Source organism: Perna viridis, chromosome 3, assembly GCF_037379345.1.
Source record: "Perna viridis isolate PV_CMFRI_1.1 ecotype Kerala chromosome 3, ASM3737934v1, whole genome shotgun sequence".
NCBI lineage: Eukaryota > Metazoa > Mollusca > Bivalvia > Mytilida > Mytilidae > Perna > Perna viridis.
In genome coordinates, this window is record NC_142447.1 from 9,300,337 (window position 1) to 9,326,939 (window position 26,603).

A 26,603-nucleotide genomic window follows, 5' to 3' on the forward strand; every position below is an offset into this window, starting at 1 on the left:
GCAATTTTTTTAATGGCATGTCCACATAGTCAAATATTCCACATTTAATTTGCATTCAATGTGAATGCTATTTTATTTACATGTTCAAATGTAAATTGAATTTATTGAATTTCCAATGCAAATTAATGTGAATTAAAATAATGAACATTATTGAATTCACTTCTGGATACATTTTCAATAATGCCTTGTGAACAGACACTTTCAGCGACAACAAATTATTCAAAGCAATCTAATGCAAATTTAACGTTTGGTGTGTAAACACAAAATTAATACAAATGTGTGTTGATGCGAATTTAAAATCTGTGTGAATGTTAACAACATTTCCAATGCCCACTGACTCAATGCTAATTACATAACTGGAATTGAATGCCAATTACATGAGAACACAGAATTCCTTCTATATTTGTATCTGTTCTTAATAAGAATACTTAATAAAATTATGCACATCGTAGGACTTTTATTTTCTATGATCAAGCACCCTTTCAAAAAGTACAATCTTCAGTTTAATTCAAAACAAGTACAGTAAGTGAATAATATTTTGATCAAAAGTATTATAGTTCTCAAAACTTTGTTTTGAAAACAAGAGTACTAACATCAGTTCCATTGTGTGTGGTACTTCTACACATTGCTCGAGACATTGAAAATATTCTTAATGATTATTAACCAATGTATAAGTTATATAAGTGAAGAATAGCTTTTGTTTGTTAAATAAAGAAGGTATATTAAATAGCAGAGTCTGCAAAATTGCTGAAATATTTCTACCAGAACCTCTTCAAATGTTTGCAAACAAACTGCATTCATTTTTTATTACACAACTTTTTTTTCTGAAAATTTAGTACTATTGAATAAATATAATGTATATAATAAAACAGTAAGTGAAGGTAAAAAGCCTTGTACAAGAGTTATTCCCCTTGAAGAAAAAAAAATTGGATATTTTCTTCAGTACAATGCTTTTTGTTGCATGAGAAATTAAAATCCCACTGAGTATTAAAAATGCTTTATCACAATTACTTGAGAAAGCAGGGCTGACAAGCTTTCAAAACTCAATTGCATGAGATATGACAAAAGTTCAAAAGATCAAAGGCAAATAACAATAAATCAAGGAAAATGCTGCAAAGTCAGCTTCAAAATGTGTGTCTCATATGAATTGCATGAGAGTTGGTACTTTTGAGAAAGTAGATCTGGGAATTATAGTTATTCCTGATTCCAAATGTCATATAGCTCCTAGGAAGGAAATGCTATACACATCATATAAAATTGGTCATGCATTGACTGGTAACCTTACTGGTCCATATCATTAAAGTTTCCATCATTGCATAATACTCCCACCCACTTTGAGCTTGTTTAACTCAAAATACTTTAAAATGAACAGTTATGATCAACTTTTAGTACCCCGTGCAGTTCTGGGTGTTAAAAGAATAGGCCAGCAGCAGCGCTGAGCTTGTCGTAAAAGGCAACTAAATAGTGCTCAGAAACCTAGCCGGGGGCTAGGCACTCTGCCAACAGAGCAACTGGGATGTGTGCCCCAGGTGGTGGAATGGGGTACCCCTGGCGTGTTACATGCTGGGGTTGTCAGGCTATAATACGGAAAACCTGACCGCAAACCATAGTGGTATACCGTGCACCGTGTTCGGAAAGATGCCATGTTCCTCGCACGTTAAAGAACCCTGCTGTGGTATTCGATAGGAGTAGGAACCTTTGCGCTCAGCCACAGGAGGCTAAATTGCCTGACCTTACCCATCCCCCCTTTTTCTAGTGGCAGTCAAAATTTGTCGACCCTATTGTCCTTGTGTCCCGTCCTTTTTTTTTTTCATTTCACGTTCATTTTATCATCCATTTCATGTTCATCGTCTGAATATAGCTGAAATATTGCTGCATGGACGTTAAACCCCAACAAACAAACAAACAAACTTTTAGTGATTGAGAGTGCTATTAAATGCATAAGGGGATACAATGGGGGCCTGGCCATCAATTACAAAATTTATGAAAATAGGTTTTTTTTGTGTGTAAATAAATACATGCATAAAAATGTGTTTATCAAAGATTTTTTATGGGCCCCCTGATGCCAATTTTATGATTAAATTTCCATACCTCAGCAAAAGCAAATTCAGGAAATAAGTCAAATAACTCAAAAGCAAAATCAAAATATATCAAATTTAAAAGAAAGCACATATCAATTAAAACACTGGTAAAACAGTATATAAAAGCAATTAACCAAGGTTTCATGAAAATTAGTGGAAGCATTTTTTTAGTTATTGTGAACTAGAAGTCAATAGAAGATTTTGTGTTGTAAAGCAGTGTTTCCAGATCCTAGTAAAATAGATAGGTCCTCTGATTTACAAACCCCATAAAAAGCTTCAGTTTCAAAAAATAATGGTAGATCTACATGTACATGTACATGTATAATTTATTCTATTATCATATAAGTCAATGGTACAGTATACTGTAAGTTTAGAAATGATTGCATAAATTATTGGGGTTTTGTCATTTTAGTCACAAATGTGACTTTAATTTTCGCTATTTGAGAAATATCCTACATTAGTTGTGTTATAATTTCCAAAATGCAATTTTTAAATTATTGTGATTTTAAAAGATACAAGACACAAAAATTATCTTTTTACTAATATTTATATTTATAAAAGTAAACCCTAGTATATTTATGTACAAGGGTGATAAATATTTCTCACCAGGTTAGTGCCAAATAAAGTTAGAAGGATTTATTTGTGTTTTCAACCTGATCTACTGTGAACATATTAATTTTTGTGGTTGCTAATTTTTAAGGATTCTCTGAAGTGAACACATTCATGGGTATCAGTTTTCACCCTTTCAAAAAAGTGATTATTATTATAAAGAGTTAAAAACCAATTTCGTGGGTGCAATTTTTCACAGTTTTATGTCCATCACGAAAATAGCAAAATCAGAACATTGTAAAAATGATTATGTTAACAGTAATTAATATGCATAAATGAAAACAAAATTTACAACCAATTACCACATATGGAAGTGCTACTTCATCGGTTATCAAGCTTCATTTTGGTACATTGAGACTTGATACATGTGTCCGAAAAAAGAGTATATCTTTGAAAATAGCTAGTAAGTATGATGCAGGGTGATCCACTGACCTGTGTGTGAGTGCAATTACATTTGTATTATGTTTATGAAGGCAGAGGACTAAATTTCTTTTTGTTTTCTGCTAGCTATTAATTTTGGTAAGGCACAGATCCACTATGATAAGTCTGCACAGTACTATTTTCCACACAATTTTTGGGCTGTTGAAGAGGAGCAATAAAATACTGACACTCTGTGTATCATACTTTCTTTAACACTGAGAAGTACTAATAAACCATGGCAGACTTATTCATGATCTAGAGATAGCGTGGGCAGCTCCTTTTATCTTTACAGGAATCAGCGACCCCTGGTGTTGAACTGGCGTGGGACTTCGATTACAATTGAAATATACATTTCTTTTGTTTTATGGAATTTGAAATAAACCATTGCAAACTTGACAAAATTGCAAAATACTGGTACATATACATTGTATGCTAGGTGAAAATTGTGAGTTTTTACCATAGCTGTTACAGACAATTTTTTTTGACTGGTTGTTAAAAAACTAATAAATATTAAGCAGGAAAGATTAAAAATGTGAGTAACCTTTCATAAACCGATGAAAAAATAGTGAAAAAATAGGTGCAGATCAAACTTACACAAATCATATAACCATACTTGTACCAGGGACTTTTTTTATCTTATATTTGTTTTTCAATAGTTGGGATTTTTCAATTCTCCAACAACCACCACCTGACTGTACAAGCTGGAAGTATCCTTCCATGGTTATGTACTAGGGACTTAACACATGTATCAACTCCCTGTTGCTATGTACTCTTGTATGTACTCTCACAAGGAGTTTTTTCTGATAATTTGCAGAAAAAAATAGCGAAAATCAATATTTTTACTGTAGATCATAATCTGAACAGTTTAAAAGCCTAGAATGTGAATATATATCATCTAAATTGTTTCCATCCTAAATATTTATTTGTTTTTTTTTTGGTTAAAAATTAAGAACCAGTGACTTAACAGGATCATGTGACCATATGGCTAATAAAAATTTATTTTTGGGTCGTTGGCTATTTTGAATCAATTATCTTCAATCAAAAGATGTAATCAACTTCAAGGAGCATTTTTATCATATAAATTCTGTATAATTTCGCAATTAAAAAAATTAGAAAATGCCACATTCGTTTTATGTCTCCTTTAAGTCAGTCATATTTTTTTGGCAATAACAAAAACAGCACAATAATTTCTAAATATACAGAAACTTAAAAATCACCTGAACATTCTTTGGATCAATTATGGTAACATATCTGTGACAGCCTTGGGCTAATAGGCCTTGCCATCCCCTATAGAAAAAATAAAATTTATATTCAATTGTTATTTCTAAATGAAATTGAGTATGAGATATGTGAAACCAGAAACACTTCCTAAGAAACATAACTCTATATCTCTAGTTAGTTTAGAAGGAGCTTGGTCCAAGTTAATCTTCGTCTTCATCAGGGGAGTAGGGAAATAAAATCATGTGATGGGCACCAGATATATATGAAAGTTTTTTTAACATATAAAATGCATTCAGGACCTTACTCCAGCAGTGCTAGAGGTTGTCTGGCAAGCTATTTTCTGACTTGGTGCCATCCTAACCTCTAGCATCTGACATGTTGAAAGTCACCGCAAATGTGAATTAGCTAAACATGTGTTTTAAAATATTTTAAGTCATTTACTTACTGGTACATAAAAGAAGTTTAACCTACCGAAAATCAATCGATAAAAATCCTAAATTTTTTGTTAAATACCTAGAAAACATTTGTAATGAAGACAGTTATCAAAGTGACCAGCCATTTTGAATTAGATCACTAATTTTATGGAATACAATATATTTTTTACAAAATGAACTTAAAGTTGGTAAAGGCAATTCATTGGTTAATTTAAATATGTTTGTTTCGCAAATTTTAAAATCCATAATACTCTCATCTGGAATTACACATTCAAAAAGCTAAAAACCAAATAAGAAGTTCATTTAAACTGCTTTTACAAAGGACTCCAGCAATGCTGGATTTTCTAATCAGGTAGGTCATTTGTTTTTTCTTCACTTTAATCACCTTCTCTCATGTTATCATAAAGAAACTGTATAAAATGTTTTAAATGGTAAATATTTTATTATAATTCTGCCGATTTCAAAGAACGTTGGAACGAGCAGTATGCAATATGGTGCTCGGAAGTAAGAGGTTGGGGTACGGTGGAACGGAATTCCAACCTCTTACGTTGTAGGAGTATTAGGGTCTATGTAAATTAAACACAAGCCACCCTTATTTTCTTTAAATTCAGAACATATTCTGAACTTGGCTATTTAAATTTACTCTGGCATTTTAGTACTATGTACATATATAAGTTAATAAAATTGTTCCACCATTCTGAAAATTCAATAACTACAGTGAGATTAAAATCTTTTTTTTACGCCTAAGTTAATGTAACAAGAACAGCATATTTCAAAGAGAAAACAACCCCACCGGGATGAAAATATCAGCCCAAGGCCACCCATTGGTCTTCAATGAACAACAATGAAACCTTTATACTACAGGACAGTCTGCAGCTGGCCCCAAAACATCATTACACATAGGTACAGCCAAAGAGTTGCCTCTATATACTCAAGTTACATAAAAAATAAACCAAAGGTGAAAATGAAACCAGACGTAGAGGACAGAAATTCCTGACTTGGGACAGGCGCAAAAAATGTGGCAGCGAGAAAGTACTTTGGCATGATCACAACCCTCCACATTTAAAATCTAGCCATTGTGGAAAAAACATTACACAATTAAACAAACCTAAAAATCAGTTCAAAAACTTCCCAGTCCCTTGTTACAATCAAAACAAAGAAACTGACCATAAATTACACAAATGTACAAACTAAAGACTAGCTGTTGACTGACATGCCAGCTCCAGACCAGTTTAAACCTACAAAGAGTTATATCCCCATCTAATGTAAAATTAATCCAATTTCTTCCCATTACAATTTTGAGTTTTTCCATAACAGAGAGAAATTCTTTTTTTTCATGTAAATAGTGGTTGTATTGGCAGTTTAATTTTCTGACTACTGCCTATAATGGAATACTGCAGTCATATTGGAAAGTATAAAGACACATTTCTATACTAGCTGTTTTAACTATATAATTTTACACACTTTTTTCATCTCATGACAGTTATGTATACATGTATTTATTCCATTAAAACAATAAACAACAAGCATTCTGACAGTATTGCTGATGCAATACAGTGTCCCCTTTCGGCCTTTGAACTCATTGCCTTTATGAGATTTTTTTTATATGTGTGAACTAACAATGGATGGTGTTATTTTTTAACAATCAAGAGAAAATAACTCTTGAACAGCAAAAGCCAATTCCATCAAAATCAAACCTGAGCTTCATTTTACAGTAGATAATAACATTTTTGCATTACAGATAGCTGCATAAAAACATTCTCTTTCTATCACCTGGAAAGTTGAAAAAACACTTCGTTATTATGAATTAAAGGGCAAATAACTCTAGAATGACAGCAGCAATTTGCATCAAAATGATGGAACATAAAATTTTATGTAATTTTCTATATCAAAGGGCCATAAGTTCCATATAAACCATTCTGCTGCAATAATATTTAAATTTAATTTGTAACATGTCTTGATAAGACTAGCTAACAAATATGAAATCAACTGGATGAGGCATTACAAAGAAAAGTCTGGAAAACCTAAAATTTTATGAAATTTTCTATGTCCAAGGGACACAACTTCTGTAAAAATCATTCAACCATAAAATCATTTGAACTTAACTTGTAACTTGTCATGATAAGACTATATTCCAAACATGAAATCAATTGAATGAAGCATTACAAAAAAAGTCCGAAAAACATAAAATTTCATGAAATTTTCTATGTCCAAGGGCCATAACTTCCGTAAAAATCATTCAACCATAAGGTCATTCAAACTTAACTTGTAACTTGTCATGATAAGACTATATCCCAAATATGAAATCAATTGGATGAAGCATTACCAAAAAAAGTCTGAAAAACATAAAATTTCATGAAATTTTCCATGTCCAAGGGCCAGAACTTCTGTAAAAATCGTTCAACCATTATGCCATTCGAACTTAACTTGTAACTTGTCATGATATGACCATATACGAAATATGAAATCAATTAGATGAGGCATTACAAAAAAAGTCCGAAAAACATAAAATTTCACGAAATTTTCTATGTCCAAGGGCCATAACTTCTGTAAAAATCCTTCAACCGTAACATCATTCGAACTTATCTTGTAACTTGTCATGATAAGACTATATACCAAATATGAAATACATTGGATGAGACATTACAAAAACAGTTTGGAAAACCAAGTGTGACTGACGGACTGACAGACTGACTGAGGGACGGACGGAGTGCAAACCTAAGTCCCCTTCAGCATTTGCTGAAAGGGGACAATTAAAGTATTTCATTCTGACCAAAGAAGATAAGTATTTTTAGTGAACCAGAATTTTAATTGACTGTTTTTGTAACTGGTGAGAAAAACAGAAAATGGTTATATTATTGTGTATTATATGTCCCTTTGTTCAACAGTTGCAATGACCTTACCAAAGTACTCACTGAGCCTGCTCAGAAGTTATAGCATGAAACAATTCTGGACGGGTCTATTCTAGTACAATGTACAGTATTGACTCTATTCATTCGTCGCCCTAATTTTTCGTCACTTTTCATATTTTGGAAATTTATGAATTTTTAAATTCCCTAATTTTTTCCTCACTAAGAATTTCTGCAGGGTGTACAAAATGTAAGTTTATTCTTTGTAATAATGCAAGAAGGAAGAGGATCAATGTTATGGTTTGTATGAGACTTATTTCTATTCTAATAATTATACGTACAATAATTTTGTAAACGTAATTTTTTCAAATAAAATATGCATTGAAAGTTTTTAATATTCATTATCTTAAAAGTTGTATGGTTTGAAACAAGGATTTCTCTTTGGGTGGCTTTGAAAAGTCTAAGTGTGGTTACGAAAAACTGTCACTTAAATGTCTATCACCAACGTGATAAATTTTGAAGTGTTGAATAAACAAACAGCGTCTTGATATGCCATGTGCACTGCTGATACAACTGTCACATTATCCCATTTTGAACTAAAAGTATGGCTTCACATGTCAATTGTCTTCTTAACAGTTATTGATGCAGATGGTTGTTAAGCAATTTATTTATAATTTCAAGCAACGGTTGGTTAATATGTTTACAGAGGGATGGAAAGGGGCGAAACATATGAAAGTTGTGGTAAAAAACAATTCATTCATGTTAATGAAACAGGCCCTTCTAAGTCCCACTTATTATTTTCTAAAAGATTCTTGATTTGATGGTACAAAATAGATAAAAAAAAAATAAGCCTAATCCCATTTCAACATAATGTACCGGTAGCTTCACTAACTCCCTGCACATAGCCAAATACTATCTGAAACTATTTTAAGCACTGATGATACAACACAATATACGAATGTCTGTGTTGTGTAAAGCTATTCAAAGCCCAGGAAACACTCTACCAATTAACCCAGCTTCATTACCAAATAAAAGGATTAAAATTTATTATGGACAGGAAATTACTCTTAATTGGCAATAAAGTTAGGCCCGACAGGTGATCGTTGGTCATAAACATGTTAACATGGTACACATGATTGGTTAGGGCTAAGGCACATATACATATAGGAAATAACAAGATATTGTTTGAAATGTTACAAAGTATAATAAGTCAACAACTTATGATACAAACATATAAGATTGACACACTTTATACATATAATTGAGTGTAACAGCTTCTGAACATAGTGATCCATTACGTGAAAAGATCGACCTGAAAGAAAAGTTTGCCAAAATTTTCTAATTTTTCATCACTTTTCCCAAATTTATGAAAAACAGGTGCTTCTGAGTGACAAATAAATAGAGAAATTACGGTACATTCTGTAAACCATTAGATAAACATTTATCCAGCGATAGAGTTATGAATGACTGGGCACAGATAAACTCAGATAAGAGTTGGGGTGTTAAGAGCTAACACAGAATAAGGGGTGATAATTCAGAAAATTTATAATAAAATCCTCCCATTCCAAGAATTTTTCTATGGCTAATTTGAACTGATCTTTTTATTTCTGATGACAGTTACAATATACAATGTAACTCAAAGTAATCTACATTAAAAACTTTGATTTAATGGACAAAAACATTACTATATCCAATGCAGAATTTAATCAGTAAATGTGTTTATATTATATGTAATTTTTTGGTAATAAAAAACGACAATTTGACGGAAGAAGAAATTTATCTACAGTGAAGTTATTAATGTATTACCAATCGAAGGCCCCTTTATTTTGTGCATGAAGAATCCCAGTAACTGTTTTTGGAGAAAGTTTCATTATTCTGCCTTTCATCTCCTATAGTCTAGCCAATTTCGGTACATCAAATTTTGATTACAAGACTTATTCGTGTAACTTTATTTCCCATAAAATCTATAAAAATAATTATTTATTGAATTGTTACAATGCAAAAATGATTTTTTTCCAAATGAGAATCTGCACAACCCCATCACATTTTTTTCAGAATAAAAAACTTTGGAGTCAGTACATGAACGCCTGAAAATAGTACTTTCATTTTGGGAGATCCGAATGTCTCGAATGAATTCTCTCTTGCATGATCATAACTTTGCTGACACGTTTAGTAACTTAGTTGGGTAAATTTGAAATAAAACTTAATTATCCACACAGACGTTTTTGGTAGAAAATTTTCCATGCATATGTTACAGCTAACGCGACATCGCTGTTTGGATTTTAAAATGTTGCTTCATTAGTCCCAGGTCGCAGTCATTGACTATGTTATGTATATTTTCCAGGCTTGTCAGTGTGTCATGATGTTATATTGCGGTTGCAGTCTTCAGTAATGATACACTCCCTGCCCCTATTGGGATTAATGCCACAGGCGCTTGTTTCTGTCAATGGCCGGTTAAAATGGGGTAGGCATTCTTCATTTTGCCCAGTAATACATTTGACAGGTGAGACCTGTATGAGACAGGTGAAACTTGAAACACTCCCAAAGAAACATAAATATGTGCCAGCTTTCAAGACAGGTAAAACCTGAAACACTCCCAAAGAAACATAAATATGTACCAGCTTTCATTTTGTAAGCCCTATTAAAAGTGTTTTAATAAGAGAAAGGCATTTGCTTCAAGTGCTAGAGAAGCACTGATTAAGTTCCCTTTTAAAATAAAATGTATTTCATGTCATTTACCATTTGTGCAAAATTGGTTTTGGATATAAATTCATTTGTAAGAGCTGGCAAAAGATTTTCCAAATATTTGTAATTTTATCGGTACAACATTTCCAGGTTTGGCAAAGAATGTCTTGTTTTACCACATGTACAACCTGATGTAAGTATTTTTATATTGTCCGAAGAATTCCAATCAAATAACATGTGGATCTTTGAAATGTTTTGTTTAGCAAGTGTTTTGACTACATTTCAAAGCTTCAGTAGGTACAGATATAGTGTTTGCTTTGACAAAAGTTTCTCAAATGGTCAATTTGAAAAAAATTGAGCCAAATTTCTATACATTTAAGAGCAACCCTTGCTCTTTTATTTAACATTCCAATATGGTTTTAATCTTCCTGATGTACGTTTGAATTGTCCTCTTACACACTCCGAATTATGTCTTTTGGGTCAAATTGTCTGGCATAGGTAAACATAATGGTATCTATAAAGTTTTTTTTTAATTTTGTTTCATTTCAATTTTATTTTGTTTTAATATTGTATTGCTTTTTTAAGTACCCAAAAATTATTCATAGTACTCACTGATTATGTCATTTTTGTATACATCTACATCCATGTTGTTGACAGTTTGGATCATCCCTAGCTGCCATGATGCATTTAGGCTTCTTAATCTGAAGTTTCAAACCAGAAATTGATGCTTTTTCTGGCCATAAGTATACAGAACCTAGTTGATAATACAACCATGGGAGCGTATTCAGTTTCACTGTAAAATTGACATTTAGTCGTAGGCACGTGCATGAGTACTGCTTAGTCAGCAGAGAATGTTGACTATTCATATTTATTTTAAATAAAATCATCATTAAAATATATGAATTTATATATATGTATGTGGTTTGAACCATACATTTATTTATTTACCTTTGTCTTTGTAACTTACATGTACAATGTAAAAGGGATGACATTAATTACAATGTGACATTCTCATTATATAACAGGGCTCACGCTACTGGGCGATTCAGGTGAAAAAGTTACCCTGGAGTCGCTCACTTTGCCCTCAGACGACACTAAAAGCAAAGTGAAGTCGCCCTCTCATTATCAGACATCGCCCATGATCGGGACTGTACTCCGTCTTTTAGCAGTATTTGACCAGAGTTACCTCTTTTCCAATAACAATTCCAACAAAAGGTATCAGTCTTGTATTACATATTCCTGAGCGGGTGTATGTCAAAACATTGAGGCTAAAAAATATAGTGCGCTTCTATTTTGCCTTTTCCTTTTTGTTTCATGGCAAATGGTTATAATTTTTCATCAAAAGTACAGGGTAAATATCAAGCTATGACACAATAAACTTGTTTTTGAGGAAAAACAGTATTTTCATGAAAAATAATGCTTCAGAAAAGGGGTCTATTTTATGAACTCAAAATAATAGTGAAAGTAGAATAAGTCTAATTTTAGTTTGACCTGTCCTGGTGTACCAAAGTTCATGCTTTTTTTTCTAAAATGGACCTAAAAATTATTTTTGACATTTCCTTAATTGAAAAGCATGGTTAAAAGTTAGATTGAAACTCCTTGTGTATTTTTTTAAAAATCATGAAATTTTAAGGTATACTATAGAAGTACAAGTAAAGAAAGTTGCAAAGAATACAAGACTGAGACCAAAAATGGGGCCCGTTTGAGAAAATAAATTGTAAAAATTTTTGAAATCTATCGCATTTCCGGTTACAAACAAGTATTTTAATCAGCTTTTTGTTTCAAACGTTTAAGACAGGATATGGAATGAACATTCTTCACTTTAGCTTATGATAATTCATGTTTTACCATTCATATTTCGTTACGAAACGTGCAAATTTGTCGTGCAGGTTCTTAGGACTTAGGTTAAATTTATCTCAATTGATAATTTGGTAGAAAACCTGTAGCGTTTCTTTTGATGTTCATGTTTTATATCAGAACAGTTAATTCTCCATTTTGACGGAACATTTCTTGAGCTTGGGACGAGTTCGTACCGACCGCTACAGCCTACAATACGTGTCAGTAATTGAATAAAGTTTCAGTCTTGATTTGTCAGTAATAAATTTTTTACATGATTATTGATACTCTTGATCACCTTATATCAAGAGACTGGATATTTTGAGTAAGAAATCATTATGGATTAAGTGGGATCAGGAAAAAAACTAATTGAAAATTCCATCAGAAAGTCTCTGCCTGAAATTTTCTAATCCAGTGGTGCTAAAAAAAAAGCAATATCAATAGGACAATGCAATGCAAGAAGCTTTGCTTTGCTCAATCATATATTAATTTTGCTGTAATAAATTTGGTAAGGGATAGAGGTATCAATTAGAAATTAAATTTCATGAATATACTATACAGTCAATCATTCAGTCAGCAGGCTGATTTCATTTTGTCCAAAATATTTAGTTACTTACAAACGTAGCTTAAAGAACAAGTAATATTTATCTCAATAAAAAAAAATTAATATATGAAAATGCTTGCTTATATTGTGTGCATGTAAGTAACATATAACACATATAATTTTAAAAAGCATTAATAAATGATGCGCTTACATGTTCACTTCTCCCTGTTCATCCCCAGTTCTTCCTAGCGTCTCTCTGAAAGAGAAGTCGCTTCTCCCTGTTTTTCTCAAGTAGCTTGAGCCCTGATATAAACATTGTACATTCCAATACTAATTTGCTATTTAAGTAAGGTTTTTTGTTGCTTTAGAAATCATTTTAGTTTTCAAAATATTTATTAGGGACACTTATTGATATTTTACAATCTCCCTGCAACATATCACTTCTGTACAATGAATTTTTGTTCTCATCATTCTATGCTCCTGCTAAATTGCACCGTAACTAGATTTACCATTTTCAACTTCAGTCTTGCAGATCTTGAAAACCAAATACCAGGTTAGGAATAAGGAAGAAATTTATCATTTATGATTGATAAAGAGTAATCAAGGGAACCCAGGTTATAGCGGTAATCAAAAGAATGTAATCCAGGGACAGAGACCAGACATGGAAAACAGAAATGCCTTTATACATCAAAATCAAATACATACACGTGTAGCGGAAAAGTCCTGTTTGGATATTTTGTTTGAGCAATAAAGTTTTCTTGTACTTTACCTGTTAGACAGACAGACAGACACAAAGTGAACCCAATGATTCCCCAAAACAATTTCTGAACCACACAGTTGATCGATAGCTTTGGTTATCCTGGCTACATTTGTTGAAGATCCCAGTATTTTTTGTGTATTAACTTTCTAAGTTAAATAAATCAGTCACGAATTTCTACAGTATACATATACGTAGATGTACATAAAAAGATTCAAATAGCAACAGTTTACATAATATGTAACAGTTCCTCAGGCTCACATCACTCCTCTCAACTCCTCTTCATTTACTCTCGAATTCTCCTCATATATATCATACCACTTACCCTATCATGACAAAAGCCCAGGGCACCAGCGTTAGGGCACTAAGGCTCCAGAGTTATCTGTTGACTAATTTCGATTACACATAAAAACCTGAATAAAATATTCACTAAACAAAAAGAAAATAGAAACATTACATATGTATATTTGCACTAGTACAATATGGAAATATACACATACAAATATACACATACTATTTATTCATGTTATTGCATGCTTTACTCCTATGTACATGTTTAGAAAAACAAGAAATATGCTGAAATGTAATAAACACTCCAGCATATAACCTAAAAACCAAATACGGTATAAGTGTGTTTTCCTTTTCACGTGTTGAAAATTACATTTACAGTAGTAAATTCGTTCAGAGATCACCAAAAGGTCTTTAGTAAGTGTAGACGCACCTTCAAGTAAGCCCTGGAAAACCTGACAACGAAGTAATAAAATCTACTGTAACTGAATGATGACAATTCTTCAAAATCAAATGAAAAAGAAATATAACGACACATTAATGACCAGCATCTCCTGACTGTGGAGAGGCACATGAAATCTGTTGTGGGGTTAATCTAGCTTTATAAGGACTTAGCCATCCCTCTTTAATGTAAGGAAAAATGAACTGAAAATGTATGCTTTGCAATTATATTGATTATTTTATGTTCTGACTATTTTATCTTGCAGTAAAACTACCTTCTGAGTGAATGCTGTTAAGTCCAGATGCCAAGTTTGAACTGCTTCTGCGATGACTTCCCATTTAAAACCCAAATTGTTGGTTGAAATTATTGTGCGATTAGTGTTAGCAGTATTTTTCTAGTAAGTAATTTCATCCAAACTACTTTAACTTACATGTACATGTGTGTATGAGAATCATTTTAGCTATGCTATATCACAACTTAGTAAATTGCAAATTTATTTAGCATGCAGTGGTCTCCATTTTGTTTTAACAGGAGACTTTCTGATCATGACTTGCATTCAAAAAGACCTAATAAATGAAGTTAGTACAAATTTATTGTTGCCCTCAGACAGAGTGTATCAGCACATGTATAAATGTCATAATGGTTAACCAGTATGCTGAATAAAACTTAGAAGTAAGCATAGATCTTTAGGTATTGTCAAAAGATCATTCATGGGATTACTATACATGTACATGTAAAAATTCATGAAAATTCACATTATCTTAATGAATTTCTCCCAAACAAAGTTTTCTTAACCTTTAAGTATGTTTGGCTGGTGTAGTCTGGTTTAAATTGACACATTGTTTAAAATATAGTCTATCTTCATCAGTAAATTGGCTGTTAACTGAACCCGGTTATAATCTTATGCTACTCTAAGAAAATAAAGAAATCAGAATTGTCAAATATTAAAGGAAATATTTGTAAATAAAGCTAGAAACTCAAAAAACAACAAAAAAAGAACTTACCAAAAGGAACAGAAAGTATACAGAAATAGTCAGCACTAATCCCACCAAAAACTAGAGTGACTCAATGTGCTCTGGAATGGTTTATAGTTCATGCTTCTTACAAGTCACCCGCAATGCGCAATGTCAAGTTAGTGTAATCATGGTATGTAATCATTTTAATATTTTCTTTTTCCCCTAGGAAAGCTACATGCTATACTTTTTTTTTATGAGAAAATGCAGGAAAGTTTTTCATTTGGCACCTAAATTTGTGCTTTACCAAATCTACAAAAACCCCAAAAATCAATACCCCACAAACAATTATACTTTCACAGTAATACATTATTTTACGCATTTTACCTCTAATTTTGAACTTTTTTTTACAGTATTAGTGATGATGCAGTACCATATTTTAGAAAGATTCAGCCAGAGGAGCACTGGTTGTATAGATTTCCTAGAACAGAGAGCTATTACCCAGGATATTGGTTATGGGTTTGTAAATTAACAAAAGTTGATGTTTTTGATAATAATACAAAACTACTAATAAAATTGTAATCCGCCAACAGAAAAATCTAAAGTTTTGTGGTTTAGCTTTAAAGTCTTAAATATGATTTATAATGCATAATAAAGGTAATATATTTTTTTTCTCTTCTTAACTTCTTATCAGCTAAAAGTCCTTGTCCACCTTTTTTGTAATTTATCATCATTTGCAAGCCTATGTTTGAGCAAATTGTTTCCCTCTATCATGGGAACTTGTGTACTTCTTTTTTTTCTCATGAATTTTGCTTTCATGTATATGTAAGATTTTTAGTTTTTACCTTGTAATTACCATATTTATTCGATATACTGAGTAATTTTCATTTATCATTTCAGGTTACCATATTTGGAGTACCAACAGTGGTAATGTCAGTATGTTATATCCTCTACAGACATAAAACAGACTGGAAACAGGCAATGTTAGGTAGCTTAGATTTTAAATATTTCTGACACAATATGAAGTACAAATTGCCAATAACCCTTCATGCTTTTTTGAATAAATTTACTGATGAATTTAAACTGAAAATACTTAAGGTTTTAAATTATTCTTGAGCATTGAAGGGATACAGAAATTCCAGAGAAATTGACTGCTTACCACCTTACTGTATACAAGATTTTAAGAAAATTATCTAAAATCAACTTAGTCAGTGTTATGACTAGTACCTGCATTAGTTCTTCTTTCTATAATATGATCAAAGCTGTTTCTTTTCATTATGTTTTATGGTTATATTCTTGTCATTTGTGCACCTAAAAGTGTTGGTGGTGTTTAACAGATCTGGTCATTAGTGATAAAGCCTTTTTAAAAAAACTATATTAAAAAAAGAACCGACATTATTTGATACTTGTTATTGGCCACTGCATTAGATTTAACAGTTATAATAAATAGGAAGAGGGTGTATTTTTTAATTAATACCTAAACTGCACTTATTATTCCATAAATAGTTCAATGGTACATGGGGATGAGTTCAAATGCACTAGAAAATATTCAGCTTGTTTTTATATTTCCATCAACTTGAAAGTTATAGATACCACAAGAGGGGGACTGAAGAAAATATAAAGGGGTGTTCAAATTTGTTTTGGTCATTTATAGGGTTGTGTAATGAACCATTTAAAAGATCAAACAGAGGGGTTTAAATTTTTCTAAATGAAAGTAAATAACCTGTCCCTTATTCTGATTAACAGTGGTCCTTTTTCATATTCCCAACTTCGACTTTGTTTTTTTAAATTTTAAGCAAAAGAAAGTAACTTTCCACATTTTTGAAATCCAACAGACTGTTGGACTGTTTACTGTCAAATTGGAACCACTTTAAATTCAAATGTTTAATTTAATTTATTTGAGCTGCAGTAAGTACTTGGATACTTTTGAATAATCTATTTCAAACCATTCAGGTACTTACCCAAGTGAAAATAGTGTAAGTTTCTGAGAAAAATGTTAACTGTTTTTCCAATTCCCAATTAGACCACCAACCAAGTTGTTGTGTTGGTGGATTATATCCCTTTGAAAAACTTGCTAAAATGGCTTGCATTCCGTAAATTATGAAAAAGGACTATTTGCTGAAGATTTTCTAGTCTCTAATTTGAAATTTTTTGAGAATCTCTAAGTAAAAACAGATTATATGCTGAATTAATATATGTTTGTCTTTCAAGGTGTTGTTTTGTCAATATACTTAACTGGATCTGTCACAAATTGCATCAAGTTGGCTGTTGGAAGGTACATTAATTGTTAGTAACTTTTTTCTGTTGTACATTGAAATATAAGTAAAATTTTGTCATATATTGAATATCTACAAACTTACAAACATTTGACAAACCTTGAACATTTATACCTACAAAAAATAATTTTCTTAAACCACTTCTAGTCGCCAAGAATTGTAAAGGTGTATGTAATAAGTTCCAATATTGATAGAACTGTATAACAGTGTGAAGAATGATAAAACTGTATATTATAATAGTGCCAGGAATGTTTTCACTCCCTTATGGCTATGTCAGAACTGAGCTGTTCCATACATAGGATTTTCACTGAAAATATTGTTATTTAAACCAAAAAACTCCCACCTATCAGTGTGGGAGATCCTAAATTTGTCCTTGATTTTGTGGGAGGGTAAACAGGTATGCTGTTAATGATGGACTCTTTTGACAGGTTTGTCAATTATCTCGTTTTATCTTTGCGATTAAATGTAAATATACATTGTACATGGTATATTTTTAGACCTCGACCAGACTTTTTAGAAAGATGCTTTCCTGATGGCGTAGTGAGTAATGATATGAAATGTAAAGGGAACCATGCAGATGTTATCCAAGGATATAAAAGTTTTCCTAGCGGCCATTCTTCTTGTAAGATATAAAAATGTGTTTACAGTTTTAGCTCTAGTAGTTATCATCATGTCCATCCTTCCATGTATCAAATAACAATATCAAAATATACAAGGATACCGTTCTATGGATTGTGATGAAACTTGATAACTAAGCTGGTTATTATTTGTAAAGGTTAATAAACAGTAAAAAAAAAAATCAAACTTAAGGGTATAGTGACTTTGCTAACTGTTTCAGTTTTATTTGTCCATTGTGTTGATATGCATAGCTGAAATCCCTGTTTATTTAAAGTTGCGTTAAATTGCCCCATTTCACATGTATTGTGAATTTTCATCTTTTGACATAAGATAAAGACCCAAATAATTAAATGAATTAAAGTGTATGTATATAACTAAAATGACTATTCATTACAAGTACAATACATTTTTTTTCTATATTTCAGTTGCATTTTCTAGTCTGGGATACGTTGCATTGTATATAGCTGGAAAATGCCATTGCTTTACATCCAAAGGCAGAGGACATGCATATAAGATGTGTATGGTTGTGATACCACTGGTATGGGCTGCTTTAATAGCCGCGTCCAGGACAGCTGATTTCCATCATCATTGGCAAGGTAAATAAACTGACTTTACCTACTCAGTGTAAGGAAAGTTGTTAGATTTGGAGAACGTTACTGATCAGTATAACAACAACTGAGTTAAAACAGAAGAAATGTGTCCATTGAAACTGGATTCACCTCAATCATACAATTTTAGTCAACAAGTTAAGCTGTTACTCTGATAAACAGGAAATTGATGTGTGACATAGAAGTCAAAACTAATGACAATTCATCAAGCTGAAGCTTTGCCTAACTTGATATCATTCCTATGACAGCAACTAAATTCCTTTGTCAAACCACTAAAATTTGAAAAAGGAAAACAGATACAAACTTAACAAATGTGGGAATGCTTGGATCACTCACTGTACCACTGGCTTGTATATGTATACCAATTTATATTGCAACAAATCTATTGGAATATCAAAATGCATTCTCCAGATATTTACAAGTGATATATTGTCACTGTTTGTTGTTACATTGTTGAATTGCTAGGATGTTGCCTGCTAAGTATCGATAATGTATTTCTAGTTTACAAGACTTTTTATGCCCCCATGACAATCTGCCTGGGGAGGGGCATATTAATTTACCCTTGTCCGTCAGGACGGATAACATGTGATCATGCTTGTCCGGCTGTCTCCTCGTACAGTTTTTGAACTATATCTAAAATATTTTACAGGATGTTTCTACACATTACGAAGGTGTGCAGGGCCAAAGGATTTTGATTTTCATGAAATATTGTGGATATTGGTGATAGTTACACAGTCATTTTTTTTTACAGAAATATATAGATCTTGGCTTGTCTGGCTATCTCCTCGTACAGTTTTTGAACTACATCTAAAATATTTTACAGGATGCTTCTGCACATGATGAAGGTGTGCAGGGCCAAAGGATTTTGATTTTCGTGAAATATTACCGAAATTGGTGATAGTTACACTTATTCATTTTACTCAGAAATAGGGCTACTGTGAAAGTACTTTTATTTGTGGGTACCAATTTTCGTGGTTATGGGGAAAATGATCAGTGAGTGGGTTCTTAAATTCATTGATTTGACAACTCAATCGTACAAATGGAAAATTTCCTTTTCGTTGGGAAAACTCATGAAATCCACGAAAGTTAGTACCCAATTAACAATAATATTCTCACAGTATATGGCTTGTCCGGCTATCTCCTCATACAATTTTTGAACTACATCTAAAATATTTTTTGCAGGCTGTTTCTACACATAATGATGGTGTACAAGGTCATAGGATCTTGATTTTCATGAAATTTAAATGGAAATTGTTGAAAGTTAGACCTAGTCATTTTCATCAGAAATAGGGCTATATGGCTTGTATGGCTATCTCCTCATCTAAAATATTTTTTTGCAGGATGTTTCTACACACAATGATGGTGTGCAAGGTCATAGGATCTTAATTTTCATGAAATATTACGGAACTGGGTAATAGTTATACTTCGTAGTTTTTGTCAGAAATATATCCCCAGCAACAAAGTTAAGGATTTGTTATTGTGGGTATTAACATTTTTTATGTGTCCGTCAGTCCGTCCATCAGTCCTCTCTTTCATATTGCAACTAGTCTGACACTACCTAACAAAATTTCATGACACTAAGTGGCCAGGATACAATATGTAGATATGCATATATTTAGGAATTTCTTATCCCCATATTAATCCCCAAATTTTTTGAGTTAGGGTACTGGAACAGTCTGTCATTGCAAGTCTTGGAAGGATTGAACTGAACCAACTGAGCATGAGTATCACAAGTCTTGGAAGGATTTCTGAATCTGCAAACCATGTCTTCATACAAAAACTAACATGTTCCTAATTTGGTAAATCTAGCAAGCAGGGGCATCATTAGTGTCTTACAGACACATATGATTTATTTTAAAAAATCAATACTAACAAATGAGGCAGGGGCTCCTGTGATAAACAGGGCTTCTAGTTTTTAACTGTTTTTAACTGAAGTGTACAGGCAGTAACATACTCAGCACAGCTTTGTATTTTCATCCAGTTCTAAGCCTTGTTTGTCAGTATTATGTCAAGTCCATTCTCCTCAATATTTACCTCACATACCGATAGACATTTTACAGATATTTTACTAGTATTAAAGATATATTTTGAAGATGTCATTTTCTAATGTAATTAAATTCTATGTAGAACTTTCAGATTTTGATGGGGTCTTTAAAGGTAAAATTTAGTAAATGGCAAATGACCTCTTGTAATTTGATAAAAAAATGTATTATCATTTTACACTAATCTTATTATTTTATTGTAGATGTTTCTGTGGGTAGTATACTTGGGATGTTTATAGCATATGTGTGTTACAGACAATATTATCCATCCATATATAGTTCACAATGTCATTTACCATACAGTGCTGATGGAATGCGAGATATAGAACATTCAAACCTAGAGGAAAAACCAATGAATTCTTTATATAAAATGGTGTGATATGAGGTGTCTGTATTGGTGCTTTTATGATGGGATTCTTAGATATAACCCAGACTTCCTGCTTAAGAACTTATCTGAACTTTTTAATTGGAAGGTTAGGATCTATATGTCATTTTTGTGCTCCAACCTTTAATCATCTGAAAAAATATGTTTCCATCTACAACAGCCTGTCATACCCATGTACACTTCTGTCAGCATAAATTTTAATTTCTCAACTTTACACATGGAGGTATAAAATGTAGTTCAGTGGAGTCACGATGTCTCTTCCTAACACAAGTAGTTATCATTTGAAAATATGTCTGTAGTTCTCTTCTTTTGCAAATATACAAGGATACATTTAACAATTCTGTGAGAAAAGAATTGAAATAAAAGATGAAGTTAAATAATTTTCCCTAATTTTATTGTTGGACAAGGTAGTCAAGTTACAGTGGAGCTACCATTTTCTTCCAACCATGTAGAGTGGAAAATTTAAAATTCATGCTGGAAGAACTGAAAATGTACATGTATATTGGCATCTGGAGTCAAAATTGTTGTGTTATCTTGGAAAGACACATTGTCTTCATCCACTTCTTTTTTTTCAACAATCAGACATGGTTTTATGAAGAACAAGAAATTTTCAGAATCAGAAGTAAAAAATATGTATTAAATGATCAAATATGTATTTGAAAATTTTGCAAATCCACTGAAAAATGAAAGTAAATACATGTATCATTATTATCTAAGGAGAAACAGGGGGTTTGTTATTATTTGTATATTCAGTAATCATGGACTGTACTATGGTACATTGTACTTTTCAAGTTACTGTTTAAGAAAATTGATTTTTACAACTTATGATATATTTGTACTTTTGTTAATTTCTTAGAATGTTTAATTTAAAATACAGTTTTATATCTGTAATACATTTTGTATGAATGTCATTAAGTTAGTTTTTTACAGTCTAAATGTGAAAACTTTACAATATTGAAAATTTATCAATTCAGGTAAATACGGTCACACTTAAAATAAAGTTCATTTCCCCTTACCTGACCCTAGCTCCTGTTTTTGGATTCATTATTGTACATGTAGGTACATGTAGGTATGGACAGTATATTTTTTTCCAAAGTTCATATGATTCTGTAAGCATTGAAAATCAATAACATAACTGTAATTTTACTCCTTTTATATAACTATGAAAATGTTTTTACATGTATTTTTAGTGCAATATTTCTTATGTACATGTACATGTATATGTACATGTAGTAGTTCATGAGTACAAATGTAATAATATCCTATCTATATTTTTATTTTTTGATTCAATGTTTCAAGTACATGTAATTTTTTTTTCTTCTGCTTCATTAAATTGCAATTACCCCAAAAACATAAATAGATGTATATGTATTTATTGGAAGCCAACAAATGTCAAAATCATAATAATTTAATCAGATAACTTGTGAATCCATGGCATTTTATGTTTTAACACATCATGAAAATAAGCCATTGAAAATAAAGTACATTTCTACATTAAATACATTTAAAAAATCACCTGAAATAAAGTACATGTGTCTGTGAAATAATTGATCTATAGTTTATACATATGTATTATACATTTGCATATCAGAGAAAGCATTCTTATGTACATTAAATGTAAACTACCATCAACCTAGATTCTAATTTCTCCTTTGTGTCTCCACCAAATTAAAAAATGAGATTAAATTGCATCATTCCAATACTTATCATTAATTTTTTTTCATACTGTATACATGTAACTGCAATGCAAATAAACTTTCAAAATCATTAAATATATTTTGTCATTTAGCAGAAAAATTAAATTTAAACTTCATCTACAAGCATATTGAAATTGAAACTTGTAATTAGTGTTTATGTTGTTTACTTAAAAGTATTCTACAATGATTATGACATAGTTTAAATGTTTATTGTATTTTGTTAATGTTTGGGGACCATATAAATGTTTTGTATTCCATGAATTTACATAAAGTGTATACCGTTACATGCAATAAATGTTATATTACTTGATAATTTTTACTGTCTTAATCAAGTTGCCATGTTGCATGTAGATGTACTACATGTATCAATGAGCATATACATGTACAAATGTACACATGCATAAATGTGTACATTCATGTACCATGTACATTATATCAATCTGCACACCACAATGCATTTTATTTCTGGGATATATTAAACAGTTACATGTAACATGCAGATGATAATTTATACCCATACAAATGTACATCACTACATGTACTGCAACAAGCTCAGGGTTTTTTTTTTATATTAAATAGATGACTCTTTCAGAGTTATTTCTTTTGAAAGATGAAAAATGCAGTTTTCAGCCAATATTTTGTAAACTATATTAGATAAAAAAAACTTACTATTGATGAAATCTTATGAGTCTCTGAAGTCGATATTGTCTGACGACTCCTTGTTGAAGTTATTGCTTTGATGAAATGATTTATAAGGCCTACAAAAGTCTCACATAGTCAAAATTGTCAGACAACGCCTTCTTGTAGTTACTGTGAAAGTACTATTGTTGGTGGGGTACAAATTTCAAGGATAGGCCAAACAAAAAAAAGAATCCAATAAATGTATAAACTGAAAGCCTCAAAACCAGGATTCAAGATTCCTCAAACTTGAGTTTCTTCCCTAATCTATGCAAATTGGTATCCACAAATTAAAGTAATGCCTTTGAAAGGTGAAAAATGATGTTTTTGCAGTTTTCAGAAGATGCATTGTACATGTTGTATCTTGAAAAATTGATAAAATAAACTTTCACTAGACGAATTGATCTTTAAGAAAAGACCTACATACATGTACATGTAAGTCACAAACAAGTCAAAATTGTCTGGCGACTCCTTTTTGGAGTTATTGCTCTTGAAAGGTGAAAAATGATGGTTTTTTTGCAGTTTTCAGTCGATATCTTGAAAACTAAAATACATTTGTAGATAGAACAAAAAACTAAATTGATGAATTAAGTCAAAATTGTCTGACAACTCTTTGATCGAGATATTTCCCTTGAAAGGAAAAATATTACTTTTTTGCCGTTTCAGCTTACCGGTACATTGTGTATCACAAAAACTGTAATAGATAAAAAAAAACTTTCAACTGATGAAATGATCTTTAAGATAAGTCTCTTTGGATGATTCCTTGTTAGGAGTTATTGCCCTCGAATAGCGAAAAATGGCAATTTTTGCCAATATCTTGTATAGTACAGTACAGCTCGCAGCATAGTCTGATAAATGCCAGGTATACCTCCATTACCCGGCATATCTAGCACAATTTTTAGAAATTTATCTCTGTTATTTCTAAAATACATGTACATGTACAACACATTAATTAATTGAAAGTAAGTTTTGGTATCTCAGGTAAATTTTACCTATTCACCTGGACAGGTACAAGTAGCTACTTAAGTTTAATAGATATTAAATGAATTATTGAGTTATTACATGTGTAGTATTGTAGTATGAGTGTTATATGACTTAATGGTTTTATCATAATAAGAGCAACAACAAAATTGAAATTTTAAGTCTTATAAAAACAAATCTATATACATCTTCTATTTCCATTCAAGAGACTGGTTATTCCATTTTTGCTTTTATACATGTACATGTACAATGTACATTTGTAAATGGGCAAATGGTGAACTGGTTGAAGGATGTGCCACAGATTGCAAAGAATTTTTCCACAAAAGTGGTTGACTATACACCTACATGTACATGTATATCTACATAAATTGTACATGTATATTTGAAAATTGAAGAAAGTACATGATTATTTTAAACACTTGAAGTGAAGCAAACCTTTTTTCTTCTCAAGAGTTAAGGCCCAAATCAAAAATACTTTTGTTTGCCATTCACCGACCGACCCGATTTGAAGGGCCTGACCAAAATCCTTTTATTGCCATTTGCCAAATCTCAAACACTATTTTTTTTTAAATGATAGATAAAAAATTACTTTAATTTCATGAAATTAATATAATGATAAGGCCAACAAACGTCCAATTAGTAATCAAAGTTTAGGATTAGGTCTCACTAACCACTTCTAATGTTTCCATTACTTTACATGTTAAACAAGTAATTTTCAATGTTTCGCTGTGAATTTTCAGGACAAACGAAAAGTTGCATTCTATTGTGAAGCTTGGAAAATAAGGCTTTCAAAATCATTATTCTAATGGTACGATGTCCGTAGAAATTCTTCACAAAATTTACTTCAATAAAAAATACTGAAGATCAACATTTTTACCTTTTCTGCTAGCTGACAGCATGGAGGCAAATTATTCGCACATGTAAAAAATATTCATCCACTTTTGTAGTAAATTACAAATATGATTTTAAAGTACACATTCTCAGCTGTGAGAGTTACTGCCCTTAAGGGCAAAAATTGAACTTGGTGAGTGTAATGATTCTGGTTCCTGGGAGCCTCTACTTTTTTACATAACATGTACATGTACATGTACAAATGAATATGCCACAACATTTTACAATCTAAAAAGTCTTCAGAACATCTCTATACACATTCACATAGGAATTTTCACTGGAATGTTCAAGTTTCTTCTGAATGTTGTCTCTCAAAATTTGATTTGTTTTAGAAAGCATGGAAAAATATCGGCATAAATCCTCGTAAGTCATAGAAGTTTTACTTTCGGAATTCTGTTGTTTCCAGGAATACAATTCCTTATCAGGATAGTTAACCACTAAAGACTTAGCCTGATAAATAAGTACATCAACAATAAATTCACTGAAATGATAATCAAGGCTTGCAGCCTGCAACATCAAACTGTCTGGTATATTATGGATGGGAAAGTTCATTCCTTTGTGTTGGAAGTATTGGAAAATTGATTGATTGATGTTTTGTTTTATTTCATCATAACTTAATCCTGATTGAATATATATAGAAACAATAACTGCCATTCCTTTGTCTAAGCCTTGCAATCTCTCGAGTAGTTTCTTGATGTAAGAATATGCTTTGGAGACATCAGACATTCCTTGCACTACTGTTGACATCCCATTCAACATGAGTTTGGCTTGAGCATGGATCTGTTGGTCTTTCTCTTCTTTATTCAAACATTCTGTCTCCTCACTAATAGCAAGTGTGGTTGATTCAGAGGATAATGATGAACATTTCTCCAATAAGTCTATATCAAATCTCTCCATGTTGGGATTATATGCCACAAACAAATCCTGAGCAAATTTTCCAGGAAAATGAGGATTTTGAATGAGCGTAAAAAACAGCATTTCTGAAGCTTGTCCAAGGTCATCAAAACTAAGTTGCAAACATGAAGGTGGAATCAAATAAGAAGTCATTTCATTCACTTTCTCTTCGAATTCTTGTCTGAAAGACCGCTCTTTCATCTTTGAGTACACTTCTTCTGTATACTTGGACCAATTAAAGGCATTCTTAATGCTTCTCAAATCCCAATAACAGACTTCATCTGTATGAGCCTTGTTTAAAGTTGTTACAAATGTGAATACTTGCTTCAGCACAGTTTCCATTTTCACGAGGATTTCCCGCCAATTTTTTTTTCATTCGGAAAGCTTTTTTAATCCGAATGAATTGTTTACATT

The 26,603-nt window shown here is 31.8% G+C and overlaps 3 protein-coding genes across 8 annotated transcripts in view; 1 reads left to right on the forward strand and 2 right to left on the reverse strand.

The window, feature by feature from the left end:
• The window catches only part of LOC148620929 (WD repeat-containing protein 11-like), a 44,036-nt gene extending 34,511 nt beyond the window's left edge, over positions 1–9,525 (reverse strand). For both annotated transcript variants that reach the window (XM_088574827.1, XM_088574826.1), the window contains exons 1-2: positions 9,421–9,525; positions 4,328–4,397 (exon numbers count right to left, since the gene is read on the reverse strand). In XM_088574827.1, coding sequence (XP_088430953.1) covers positions 4,328–4,397; positions 9,421–9,500 — 150 coding nt within the window. In that variant the 5' untranslated portion in view covers positions 9,501–9,525. The remainder of the gene's footprint in view (positions 1–4,327; positions 4,398–9,420) is intronic.
• A 198-nt stretch (positions 9,526–9,723) lies between these two features.
• Positions 9,724–23,058, forward strand: LOC148620930 (phospholipid phosphatase 5-like). 5 transcript variants are annotated; one of them, XR_015921034.1, is made up of 10 exons: positions 9,730–9,799; positions 9,959–10,078; positions 14,432–14,563; positions 15,533–15,638; positions 16,020–16,107; positions 17,331–17,394; positions 17,893–18,017; positions 18,439–18,609; positions 19,962–20,032; positions 20,867–23,058. XR_015921034.1 is itself a non-coding variant. In XM_088574833.1 (10 exons), the coding sequence occupies exons 4-10, from the start codon at positions 14,493–14,495 to the stop codon at positions 21,040–21,042; spliced, it is 801 nt and encodes a 266-aa protein (XP_088430959.1). In that variant the 5' UTR covers positions 9,730–9,799; positions 9,959–10,078; positions 10,450–10,492; positions 14,432–14,492; the 3' UTR covers positions 21,043–23,058. The 5 variants fall into 5 exon arrangements, 4 of the variants coding, with proteins under 4 accessions (XP_088430960.1, XP_088430959.1, XP_088430961.1 ...); XM_088574833.1 differs by lacking the exon at positions 19,962–20,032 and adding an exon at positions 10,450–10,492; XM_088574835.1 differs by lacking the exon at positions 19,962–20,032 and having other exon boundaries at positions 9,959–10,117.
• Positions 22,441–26,596, reverse strand: LOC148620931 (uncharacterized). Its single transcript, XM_088574829.1, has one exon. It carries the CDS (start codon positions 26,529–26,531, stop codon positions 25,524–25,526), a length of 1,008 nt encoding a protein of 335 aa, XP_088430955.1. The 5' UTR covers positions 26,532–26,596; the 3' UTR covers positions 22,441–25,523.
• Between the last annotated feature and the right edge of the window lie 7 nt (positions 26,597–26,603).